General features: G+C 42.8%; 1 protein-coding gene across 2 annotated transcripts in view; it reads right to left on the bottom strand.

Moving 5' to 3' along the window:
* Positions 1–5,125: 5,125 nt before the first annotated feature.
* Positions 5,126–13,499, bottom strand: part of grin2da (glutamate receptor, ionotropic, N-methyl D-aspartate 2D, a) — a 237,886-nt gene continuing 229,512 nt past the window's right edge. For both annotated transcript variants that reach the window (XM_079655556.1, XM_079655557.1), the window contains one exon: positions 5,126–12,913. In XM_079655556.1, the coding sequence (XP_079511682.1) occupies positions 9,746–12,913 (3,168 nt within the window). In that variant the 3' untranslated portion in view covers positions 5,126–9,745. The remainder of the gene's footprint in view (positions 12,914–13,499) is intronic.

The following is a 13,499-nucleotide window of genomic DNA, read 5'->3' on the forward strand; positions in this document are numbered from 1 at the left end:
ACAAGTAATTACTATCATAAATGAAAAGAATCAAAAGAACAGTTCAGCGCCCCACGACTTCATTGGAAACAGTTACAACCTTGACTTTACATCAGAAAGAACAAACATTAAAGAAGTGACTAACTGCATCAGTTAGGGTTAAAAAACGTATATTCAGCTAAAACATATACATTGCTGTAGTAAGTTATTATCTAGTGGAAAGCCCTTACCTACTGGCCTAGTTCAATGAAAGTGGTTACTTTTTTTACTCTGGGCAGTGAAGTTTTACACACCGTCTTATTTTACTTTATCAGGACTTGAAACAGTTTTTTGGGGGCACACCCCCACAAAGAAAAAATATATTTACACACATAAGGTCATCATCTTAACAGTTTTGTATGCTCATCAAGTCATCCGTGAGCAGAGCATCAAGTTGGCATGCCTATAACAGCTGAATGCGGCGATTACCATCTTGTTCAGCAAAACGCCTCACAAACGTATTAAGATTTTAAATCTATGGTGCGTTTTGATTCAATGCTGAGTACAGCCACACTGACAGTCTCTTCTCTGTCATTGTAGACCGCAAATACCTCATTCCTTCCGTCTGCTTGGATACGAAATGCTTCTCGTTTTGCGCCCCCCGCCGCCAATCATATGGGCCGGGGGAGGGGTTACAACTCGCATCTTGTGCTGCATTCACTTGCACTCGGACATTAGAGATTTTCTCTCATAAATGTCCGATGAGCCACAACTTTTCTTTCAAAACAAAGCTGCCAACTGGGGTGGCAACTAGGGTGGAAAGGCATTTTTCTGATGTGGCAGCTGCCACCCAGTGCCACCCCGTAGAACCGCCACTGCACCCCTGATCCAAACACTCAAGAGTCCTTTACCTCACTGAGCTAGTTATCAGCCTCAATCCAACAACAATCCGCGGTACCAATGGTGCCCTCTCTCTTGCTCGCTCGGACGCTCGCTCGCACTTTGGCTATGAGTGGCGGGCGCCTGATAAGTCAACATCCCCCACTTTCTTCACTTACAGCGCCCATCGTACAGTAACAGGGAAAATGCAAATCTTTTAAAAGTTGAACGAACCCCACAAAGCTCAGTGAAATGTTGACTTTATTTGATAATTTCAGTAAAAACTAATGTTCATATTTCTCTTTTTGATTATAATACTGATGAACGTTCAAACAAACTTTCATGATATAACTTCTCCGTAATAATCGTTTGTTTCCTTGAACGGCCGACTGTTGACGGCAAGGGAGGTCCAGTGGTTCCTAAGCTAAAGGAGGTTATAAAGGAAGTTTGAAACCTCCTTTCCTATCATTCTAGAGAATTCGAACGGCACTTATCATGGCTGCCACTGAGGGACTTCCGGGTCATTTCACTCCGTTAGGAAGGTTCCTAAGCTAAATGGACTATTCCACTTCAGCCCTGGTGCCCGGCCTACGTGACTCGAGGAACAACCAGACCATCCCCCGGTGAAATCATCGGCCACACGCCCCACTCCCTTACTGTGTATCGCTCACTGATTGGACGCTGCAGCTGCAACGCATGCACTGATCTGATGCTTCTTGACATGAGAGCAGTTCACCAGCGGAGTGAAGAAAACACATGAAACTCACGGGACTCACTCCTCAGTTTATACAGTGTTTTGTTTCAATTAATGTATCATTTAGTGACAACTATGTGATATATCTGAACAACAAAGTGGACAAAAATAATTGTATTCATTTATTGGAAACATTTTCATGATCGCTTTTTTTGTCATATTTTTCATTTTGCTATAGAACCACACAAACAAACAAAGTGTGCAATCCAATGAACGTTAATCTAACTTTTTGATAGATAACATATCTCTTTTTCTTTTTTGAATTATTTTATATCTATTGTGCACTCAAATCAATATTAATCAAACTATTGTTCGTTTAATACATTTTAAGAATGGCGTTTATCTTTTTTGAGAATGAGTTCTTATTTTTATTTTTTTTATGTGGGTCTACAACAGATGATACAAATGTTTATGTCAGTAAATGTGTACTAACAGAGGCGGGGGTGTATGTGAAAATAACGGGGAACAGAGCTGGCTGCTTTCAGACGATCAGCTGTGCGGCACACATGACACTCAGGAAGAAAGGACGTCCCATTGCTCTTAAAACTAATTTCTCTGCTTCTTCTCCCTTCTCGTGGTTTCCTTGCACCTCTCCATGCTTCCCTGGTGGGAGGGACTAAGACGCAAGTGAGGGATGCAAAGATTGTATTTAAGAGATGTGAGAAGCAGCAATGGTGCCTGAGAGCAAGGTCAATGGAATATCACATGTGTGTTTGTACTTAGCATATTGCTTTTATTCAGTATTACATTCACCCTGGCCTGCAAGTAAAGGGCTGTAAAGAAAGCTTGATATTTATATATTGCAAAAGTCTCACGCATTTATTTGCTGCTGTGACTACCTGATTCTGAATTTAGACTTTCAACAAGGTCTTGAAACCTGGCTGCAATTATTTAAGGTAAAGTTAAAGTAAGTTAAGTAAGTAAGTCAGAACTATTATATTCCTTAACATCACTGACTCTAAGGGGCTCTCAGTTTCTTAATCATTTTGCTTAGAGTTCATTTTTGTTATAATTACAGAATTTGACATAAAACCCCAGTTACAAGTGTATTTAAACTAGGGCTGCACGATATTGAAAAAAACCGACATCGCGATTTTTTTCCCCCCTGCGATATATACTGCGTTTTTTTTAACTATATTTAACCGAATGAAGGTATTGTCCTCCTGTGCCTCGCTAATTTTTTACCGGTGTTTTGATGGTCTGCAAACTAGCGGGGCGGGGCCTGCTGTGATCTGATCAAGAATGATTGTGATTGGTGGTTTGCTGTGCATGCAGAGCCTGCATGTCAGTCACTCAAGTAACCCTGACATGAGAGCCGCGCAAGATTTCCTTTTGTAGCAAGCAGCCACAGCAGCCCTGCTGCTGTACTGGCTTGTAGTTCTTTTATAGCATAACGTTAGCATTTTGCTTCTGGCGACTAGATTTATGATTCAAAAATTATAAAAGTAGGGTTGACATGTGGAGATTATCCGGCTGAACAAAACGTGATCCCTCTCTTAAATGTGTGTCAACCACAGACCTTATTTCGAGCTATTTTCCAAAATCCTATGGAGAATTTGCATTGGTTTTTGACGAAGGAACCGAAAGAAGTTTACTTCCGGGTTTAAGGACGCGTCACTGCGGCTCTCTATTCAAAGCCACAGATACATTATTAACCTATGAATCAAACGATTCAGCCGCGTTTTTTCTCGTTTTAATGCCATTGAACACGTCTTTTGATCAGATTGACAGCTACGGTGAGACGATCTCCCGTAAAAGCTCTGTAAAAGGTACGTGTTGTGATGTCTGTGTTTGCTTCCCCTGTCGCGAGATCGGATCGCTTATTGATGATACTATACTTCAATAATCTGTGGAGTCTCAGCTTTAATCAGATATATTGTATGTGCAGTTTCGATAAGTAATAAGGGTATCTTTAATTTAAAATCTGTGCTAAAGTGCGTTAGCATTTTTAAAAAAAATGAATAAAACCGCACGTCCCTGCGGTGTGAATATCGCGCATGCGCATATCGCGGTTATCGCCATGACACGATATATCGTTCAGCCCTTATTTAAACGATAGTCAAATGAAACCTCTTGACTACACACAGGTGATCCCCATTTAACTAATTATGTCGCTTCTAAAACCAATCAGCTGCACCTGTGAATACTTTTTATGTGTATGACATCGGATGGTCTTTCTTTGTTGATGTCAGTAATGCTGTAGAACAAATAAAACATGAACACGTCCAAAAAGGCAAACACTTTTTTTTATAGGAACTGTATCTACTTCACCCTTTAAAAATAATTAGATATAACATGGTCTAAATGATAAAAGATGGGTTACATGCATTTTTGCTACTAAACATCCCCTTAGGTCAGCAGTGAATGCATTATCACATGGTGTCATTTACTGTAAGTGCATTAGGAAAGACCATTATGCAATTAAACACCAGTTCAGGGCGCCTCCTAAATGTGACACAGTGCTTCAGGGGAGAAGCCCCATCCCGATGAACTGTGACCCTGGCCTTTTACTACCATTCACAAAAGAATATACGGAGTAGGGATATAGGGAGTTCTATGCAGATACATTTACGCAGGTGACCACCACAGGAGAGACATTAAAAGAGGACATTAATCAAAGCATGCGTGACAGCGGAAGTACAGTTGCCTTTTATAGTGTGCTTTGTTGTAAAAGCTCATTCCGAGTCAACACGTTGAACTCCTGAACCTACTGTGTAATTAGGACTGTAAAATGGCAGGGAGAAAAAGCATTGGAAGGTAATTCCTACTTGGGAGAGGGAGCATGTGTGTGTATGTGACTGTGTAGTGGAGTGAATGAGAAGAGGTAAGAGAGAGAGAGGTAGTGTCTGTGAGATTTATCCATATCTGCAGTGTTCCTAATACTGGCAGCACTCAGCGGTGGCCTTTAGTCGGCAGAAATGACAACCAGCTCTATCTTGCCCTGCAGACAGCAAGAGAACTGAGCACTGTCTCCCAACTCTTACGTTTGTTCTTCCCACCTTTCTTTTTTCATCATGTTTTGTACATTATACAGTATTTGAGATTTTGTTTTATTTTCCAACACTTTCAGGTTCAATTAAATATTCTGTTTGCCCAAGACCACTGCAACGTTTTGCAGAATGCTTTGCACTTGCCCTGATTGCAATGCAAGTTCCTACAACGATCCTTAATCTGATAAACACTTAATTCATTGAACTGGCCCATTTCTTTAAAGTCCAAACTGGAGTAGACATTCTCTTTATCCATTCATGACATAGTCCCAAAGACATACATGGGTGCGGAAAGTGGCCGTGGTTAACTGGGTTAAAAAAAAACTATACAAGCATCCTGGCATCATGCACAATATTCTGTCCTGTGTCTTGTTCCTTTGGTGGTCAACCACTAAAATACTTATTTATTTCTTTCGCTTGCAAACAGTTGTTATTCTTTAGGACCGTGAGCTATATTCCTTAAATCTTAAAATAATAGTATCACAACTGTTAATATTTGTAGACACATTCACACAACCAAAATAAATATCAGGCATTTGTTTTAGTTCTTTATTAAAATCATCTTTTTTATTTCTTTCCTGCTTGCAGTGCAGCACAATATTGTCAAAATTGTCCCGACAGGTGGCAGAAGGCTGAATCGGAGGGGTAGCAGCACTACCACCCTAACCTGTGTGTATGTGTGTGTGCGTGTGCCCATGTAAATCTGACAGTGTATGCATGTTTGTGTGTTTAATGTGCCTGTGAGAGGTTATGACAATACAGTGTTGCACCACTAGCCATCATCCCGTACAGTCAATACAGCAGTATTAATACAAGGCCTTGAGACATTGTTCAGAGGTGTAACAGGCAGAAACTGTGGATGTGTTTCCACTGCAGGCTAAAACTGGTCTTACCAGGGCTCAGGGTTGAAGAATTATTCATCTTTGACCATACTGACTTATCAATGTATCATAAGCAAGCAATGGTTGGACAGGAGGATGGATCTCTTATCTCAGGCAGTGTTTCCATGTTCCACTCAATGATGTGTGCAGGATCATTGTTGTTTATTCAGGAATAAAAGTGGCGAAAGGTTTGAAGATGTGATAATAAAAAGAAAGCCCTGGTTAGGCAATTTTTGGCCTTAGTGGAAACCATACTAGCAAGCAGATTTAGCCCTACCCATATTAACTTTTAACCAGTTTTGTAAAATTAAGAAAGAAACAGTGTGTCTGTTGTGTATAATTTTATATAATCTTTTTTTTCTCTTTTGTTTACAGCACAGCAGCTTGGCAGATACAACACACTATTTACGTATATCAAAGTCCTTATGTATACTGTATAAGTTGGTCGGCAGGGGTAGCTGTGCAAGTTTTTGTATAGTATTACAGCTACTAAGAGATGCAAATAAAAAGCCTGTGCTGCTCGCTACATTGTGTTTCAAAGAGGTCACCTTATTCTACTCTGCGGTAAAAACTCTAGGGTCCAATGTAAACCCAAAACAGGGTTGAGAAAGTGACTCTTACATATGTGAGAGTTGTGGTAAAAGCTGCTGTATCCATAAAAGGTTTAATTAGTTGTTAATCCGTAGCCCCCACCAAAATAAAGGCCCCTCTAGGTAGACAAAGACACGCCACCACTGCTACAGTGACACGGTCATAAGACACTCGTGTAGTCCTCCACTCTGTCACTTTGTTGAAATCTCAGCGTCAGCTACAGTAGATAGCCAATGGAGGTGAATGGTTGGTCTTAAGAGAGCAAAAACACAGTTACATACTGGTCTCTGTTTTCACTGGGGGGTAGGGAGCTGAGAAGGAGGTTTGAGACAAGGAGAGACAGACAAACAGACAAAAAAGACATATTGATTGAGATAATACCGAAAATTTAGTAGACAAACTTAAATAACATAGCTCTTAGTGCTTTGAAATATACTATCATATATATTTAGATATGCTCTTTTTTTAAATGAAATAAATATATCCACATATACTCTTTTTTTTTTTTTTAAACTGACCAGCTTTACAATTGCCGACACGCAACAACACAGTGGAAAGACATGAGAAAAAAAGAGGCAAGGGGAGAGAAGGACATAAAGGTGGCTTGTTTCTCTGAGGAAACAACCAAGCGTTGTGTTCACACCGCTAGCAGCTTATGCTCTGCACATAAGTACAATAACATGGTGGTATGTGTACATTTTATGCCTGGGACAATGGACTTCGACTAACCATACCTGCATCATTAGCTTCGTAGGTTGGACGTGCCAAACATGCTTGTTCACTGTTGCTGTAGTGTTTTAGCAAAAGGAACTGCAACACAAATCTTCTTGAAAGATTTTAACTTGATTTTAGGTCGCAGAGATTGTTTGTACTTGAGACAACAGACTTGAGTTGCTTGCGGTGTGAATGCACTGAAACATGTCACACTTACTCACGCTACTAAACCCTTCTTGCTTTCATGGAAAGTTGTATAAGCTTGTTATTTGCTGTTTGGAAAGCAAAGCACTGAACTGCCTCCAACTTGGCTTAATACAGTCAAACTTTGTCAAAGAAACTAAATTGATAATAATTTAACTGTTGTTAGTAAATATGAGAGCATGTGTGTTTTTAACGCATGATATTTATATTATTATTTCAATGGAAATGACAAAACATATCCCAAAATATCAAGATGCTAAACAACAATTCTCTAACACTAACCACCGCCACAAATACACATATATATATATGATAAATATATGTAGAGTTTTTTTATTTTTTTTTAAAGGCAAACAAAAACAAACAAGTTTATGTTTAAAACTTAAGTTCTCATTCTGTTTATTCAGCTGAAATAAATTATGGCTCAGATGCAGTTCCAGGTAAACAAGAGCTGACCAAACTGGTAATGGATAGATGGACTCTAACCGACTGAAAAACACACACAGTGTTGTGCCAGAAGTTCAGGCCTCTCCATTAAAAAACTCCACTGATGTCCAGTGTCCTGATGCAATTTGAATGTTAATGGATATTAATAGCTACTATAGCTAAGATCTTTACATCTGAGTGTAACTGCTGGTGTCAGTTCGTCATGGATTAAAAAGCTATAGCTCTTAGTGACACATTTACCGGCTAAGATAAATGATTCAGAAAAATGCACAGGAGGTGATACTGTGTCTTTCATACACCATCAGCCAAACCTCTTCAAAACCATCTGCTATAGCTACCATTCAACATAGGCACGGTCTCTTTGACATCAAAACGGCATTTGCACTACATCTGATATGGCACCAATCAAAACGCTCCCTTTTCCAATCACACTGTCTTCGTAGCATGAAGCTAACCACATACATGTTGATCAAAGCACAAACGTTCATACTTTATACAAAACATATGACAGGAGCAACAAGCATAAGGCTATAAGTATTTATTTCCCTGCAACAATCTTTCACCTTGTCCAACAAAGCTGTGTAGCTACACCTAGCATGTTAGACACATTCCTACTCAAATCTTGGTAGATTAATTTTCATTGGCAAATGATTTCTGTATATTCTACTCTTGGCACTAATTGGGTTACTTGCAGGAGAAAAAAAGCAAAAAAATAATTCAAACTGTAACCCATTGCAGATCTAATCCTTCATAAGCAGAGCACTTAGCATGCTAAGGTTAGCATACCGTTGCTTACGTCAGGCTAAGTCGACAATGAACTAAAGTCAACTCTTTTTCTATCTTTTCAATTTGTCAGCCACGCTAACCATCAGAAATGCTTACATTTCCATCTCCAAGTGTTTCAATTGTTGTCGCAGCACACTTGATAGTGGCTGACTTTGCATTCAGTCAAATACAGGGAGGGGAAAAGACACTGCCTCCATTGTCATAGTTAGGTAGTTGAGATAATGTTTCATGTGCAGCTTGAGAAGAATGGCACAGTGCTTACATTGTATGATACTTAATACATGTCTTGATATATAGAAAACAATCAATAACAACAACAACAACAACAACAACTACAACACAGAAGAAAACGTTTCAAAGTATAACATTCTAACATGAACAGAAGGTGAATTATGTATTGCTCTAGAAAGAGAAAATATGAATTGACTTGCACTTTTCTTTGCATGTTCATGTATGCTAGTGTTTGTGTGCACTTTAAGTGTGCGAGTGTGTACTTGCATGTTCGCGGATTTAGGAGATGATGAAAAACTGCGAGATAAAAAGGAAACAGCTAACATTGTACAGATTGATGTCGAGTTCTACTTAAGTTTGGCACTCAGCTTTCATTAAGCCAGTAGAATATCAGTCACAGTTGACTTACCCTGTTGTCAAGAATACAAACACAGAAAAAGCACAGACACACATAATCATCACATCAACGAGAGGAGCCAAGAGGGGAGGACAGGAGAGGACATGGCAAGAGAGACGAAAAGACAGCTTTGAAAAAGGTAGTAAGGAAAGGGACGTAGAGCAGAGAAAAGAGAAAGCAAGTGAAAATAAGGGGGGAAAGGAGAATAAAGGGGAACAAGAAATGGTAGAACAAAAGAGACAGGAAAGGGTGAATAACACAGAGAAGACAAGGTGGTTATCACCCTCCTCTCCCTCAAAACTACAAGTTATTGATCAAACACAACAATGGTGCCTCAGAGGGTGTCACAGTTCTGCGGGGGTGTAAACAGTTTCTTAAGGAAAAAGAAAAGCAGTTGAAAGCGACTTGTTTTAGGGAAAAATGTAAGAACACGGTTCTGTGTTAAAGGCTTCCGAGAGCAGCAGGCATACAGTACTACAAAGTTCCTGAGCCCTCAGTAAGCATTAAGAATCCTCAGAATACAAACTATGCTGCTTCAACATCCAAAGACCTTCACTGTATATAGCAAAGGAGTCTCTTTCAGTTGTACCACTTTTAAAGTCAGATTTGCTTTTTAGTGTAATTGGTTGATTATCCAGTTCAGGATGCAAGTTGTTGCTGTGGTTGCAGTCTTTCACATACTGAGAGGAATGAAAGGAAACAAGAGTAAGTACAAGATTTCTCCTGTTTTCCTTTGACTACCGCATAGGATTTGTTTGGCTTTCTGGTTTGTTTGTTTGTTTGTGCAGAGCTTTAGGAAAGGGCACAGTGCGTATATTGTTCTGACTTGGCCGTGCAGCCATGTTTGCTGTAGGGCAGATTCAGATCACCTGCTTAGCCTTAGCCCTTTCAGGGCTCTTATGACTTTTGATATTCACACCTCGCTCTCCACGCTGGAGAACTGGGCTGAGCCCCTTCGCGAGCAAAGGCTCTTGGCTTTGAGGGGTAAGTGAGGAGACTGAGGAAACCTCTGGGGCTGGGGAACAGAGCGCAACCTCTGATACTGTAGTTTGGCACTTGCCGAAGCCATGGAAGAGGGTTGGGGGGCCCCTGGGGTTGATGAGACCACAGAGGGAGAGGATACAGAAGAGGAAGAGGTAGGGAGAGGAGCATGGATAGGGTGAGAAGAAGACGGAGGAGCTGGAAGGGCAGGAAGTGGGGGTGGCAAGTTCGGTATGAGGTTCGGAGGTGGGGATGATTGTCGTCCTCGATCTCGATCCCTATCTGCTCTTTGTGTCCTCTGTTGGATATTGAGGTTTGACTGGCTGCCAGATTTGGATGGATTCTGTGAGCGATCAAGTTTGGTGGAAGCTGAGGAGTCATGTTTAGGCTTCAGTGGGCCACCAAATCTCTGGCGGTACAGCTCTTCCTCACTACGTGAGGTTACCCGGGCCCATTTGGAGGGTTGGGAGTGCGGATGGTGTTGGGGGGAATGACAGGAGGAACAACCTGCGCGCCCTCTCCCCTTGTCCTTGGACTTGCGTTTACTCTTCTTCTCATTCTGAAGGTGGAGTTTGTCGACCGACCAGTATCGTCGGGGGAGTGGTGGGGTGAGAGGAGGCGGGGGCCAGTGTGATCCAGACCCCCACCCTCTATCTACTCCTTCTCCTCCACCACCGCCACCTCCACCAGACCCCCATCCACTTTCTGCCGTCCCCCACCTCTCTCCTCTCTCCAAGAACAGGTCATCTCTACTTGTGATGCTGCTGGCTTTTTCCCTGGAAGGGTAGGTGCTAAAAAACCAACCTCCCCCACCAATACCTCCTACCGCTCTGCCTTCATGATCCTCCCAGTACCTCTCAAACTTCCCAAACTCTCCTGAAGAACCATCATCATCGGAATATATCCCGACTACCTTATCACGTTCTCGCTCTTCATCGGACATTGTCCTTCCTCCTCCTCGCCTCTTTCCACGTTCAGCTTTCCTCCTCTCCAGCTCAGAATCTTCTTCTTCCCCCTCTACTCCAGACTCCCACTTGTGGAAAGATAACCCCTCCTTGGAAACCATCTCAGCTCTTCCGCCCTGTCCCAGCAATGGCCTCCTCTCTCCTTCGATTCCTACAACATCCCTGTCTGAACTTTTACTCTTCCTCCTGTTAGAGCAGACAGGCAACAAGGGCAGAAAGGCAGATGGAATGGTGTCAGAGGATGGGTTGACCCCTCCCCAGAATTTGACAGATGTCGAAGGTTTACTGCTCGAACTTTGATAGTGCTTGCTGTTCCTTCTCCTGTTTGGTCTTTCTTTCTCTCTGCTGTCTTCCCCATCATTCCTCTCTTTTTCTTCTCTTTCCTTCCTCTCCTCTTCACCTGGGATGTTCCATCCATAGCTTCTTATTGAGCTTTCACTTTTTTTCCGAAAGGATTCTCGCCTCAAGGGTGGGTATGATGGGTAATCTGGTGTCCCTGATTTGAGTTCTTCCCTTTTTTCAGGATCTCCCCCCTCCTGCTCTGACCTCTTTCGCTCTCTCTTCCTTGTCTTGTCCTCTTTTTTCCTTTTCTTAGCTTTGCGCCGCTTGCGCTCCCGTTCTCTCTCCCTGTCCTCCCTCTTCTTCTTTTTCCTGCTTTTCTTCCTCCTCTTTCTCTCACGCTCCCTCTCTTTGTGGTGTCTCTTTTCCTCTTTGCCCATTCCTCCTTCTCCCCGGCTTGTTGTTCCTAACCTCACACGCTCTCTATCTCCCCATGATGCCCACCACTCCTGTAATTGGGCCAGTTGGCTGCCGGTTCTCTCTCTGCTCTCTCTGCCGCTATCTCTCTGAGTGCGTGGTTTGCGGGGCGGGACTGGCGGAGGGGGAGGGCTGCACGGCAGCGAGCGTGATGACATGCGACGAGAGCGAATCTTCCTCCGTGTACCGAGAAGGAGGCTGGACTCCTCTGTAAGCAGATCTGAGTCACAATCGTCATCCACCGTAAGTTCCCTGTCGCCAGCACGATACCGAAAACTCAATGACGAGTTGTAGGAGCTGTCACTGGAGCAGGACGAGGGGGAATTCGACCGAGACAGTGAGACAGATGATGAAGAAGAGGATGAGGATGATGTAGCGGAAGAGGAGGATGACGAGGCACTGGAGCCGGATGAGTAGAAACGGCATGGGGAGGAGGGAGTAGTAGGAGTATGTGTTGGGGAGGAGAGAGGAACAGGCAGAGGAGGAGGTGCAGGAGGACGTCGCCCTCTCCTTCCACCTCCATCACTTGCACCATACCTCCCACCTCCTCGTCTCCCTAGAGGGAGTATATTCTCATACAGGGGACCTCCAAAGCTTTTTCTCCTTGCCTGTGCTAGGCTTCCTCGTCGCCAGAAAGGAGGTCTTCGGGGGGAGGATGGGATCAGTGGAGGTGGCTGGGGGATTAAGTGCCCTGGTCCTTGTTGAGGGACTTTAGAAGGCATCCTTGGCATCCCTGAGGCTTTGGGGCCTCGAGGATTAGCTTTAGGAGTCTGCTGGGGTCCCCCTGCCTGTTTGTCAGAGTTAGCCCCTAGCCCCTCTGGATCTATCGGACCATAGTAGCGCTTATATTCATCTAGCCCTGTGTCACCTCCTCCCCCAGCTCCACTTGCAACTCCGCCTAACGGGTTCCAGTGCTGTCCAAGGTTCGCCTGATAGTGCGGCACCTGAAGTTCAGTGATCCCTCCTGCTATTCCCCCAATACCAACTCCTCCACCACTGCTAACACTCATGACTTTCTCTGGCTTTGGCCTGTTCCAACGATCAACCACCGCTAATCTGCGGTCATGGCGAGGCAAGAAGGTGGAGCAGGGCATGGGGCCTTCCAGCAAGGGACTGTTTGAGGGTCCCATAGCCATTGCTGAATGTCCTGTAGTTTGCGGTGATCCGGGGAGCATGGTTGTATAGGTCGGCCCCTGTTGCTGGTGGTGCTTCTGTTGCTGTTGCTGCTGCACCATGGCAATGGCAGTCGTGTTATTTATTGTGGCTGTTACAAGGTGTTGTTGGGCAGCAGTAGACATGGTGGTCATGGTGTGGTATTGAGGCAAAGAGCCACCTCCAGGTGCTGTCTCATCCTCAAACTGGCAACAACTGTACATCCCCTGGGTGGAGAGATGAAAGAGAGATCATAATTACACCATAGGTCTGCCAAGAATGATAAGGAAGATTGGAGTGAGTGTATGTGTGTGTGTTTGTGACACAGAATGAAAGGTCCTGTTATTCCTAATTCTAACTATACACAAACCAAATGAAACATATCCTCAGCCTTTACCAGTTGTGTTAAATATATCCAGATCTTCAGATGCACTTAACAAATAACTTGTACTATTTGTATGTCTCATGTATTATGGAAGTTAGGTTAACAATAGTTAGTAGCTGTTAAACACAGGATAATGGCAATATTTGGAGTCATTATATAAGGATGTGATGTCTGATTAAAAACATGCATGGATAAAGCCTCCAGATAAAGAATATCTGTTAAATTGCTATAATTACCTCACCAAGGATCCCTTAAAACCAGTGACGTGTCCACATCCAGATAGGTTTGACTTGTCAGGGCTACAACTTATATATTTTTGTTTATTTCTCTCCACCCTAATTTGTTTTATATTAATTCAGTTAATTCCATAACCGACTGTGTTACTTTGTCTGCAAAACATATTTCATAAATAAAATAAAGAAATACTC

The sequence above is a fragment of the Notothenia rossii genome, assembly GCF_949606895.1.
Source record: "Notothenia rossii genome assembly, chromosome: 10".
Lineage (NCBI taxonomy): Eukaryota > Metazoa > Chordata > Actinopteri > Perciformes > Nototheniidae > Notothenia > Notothenia rossii.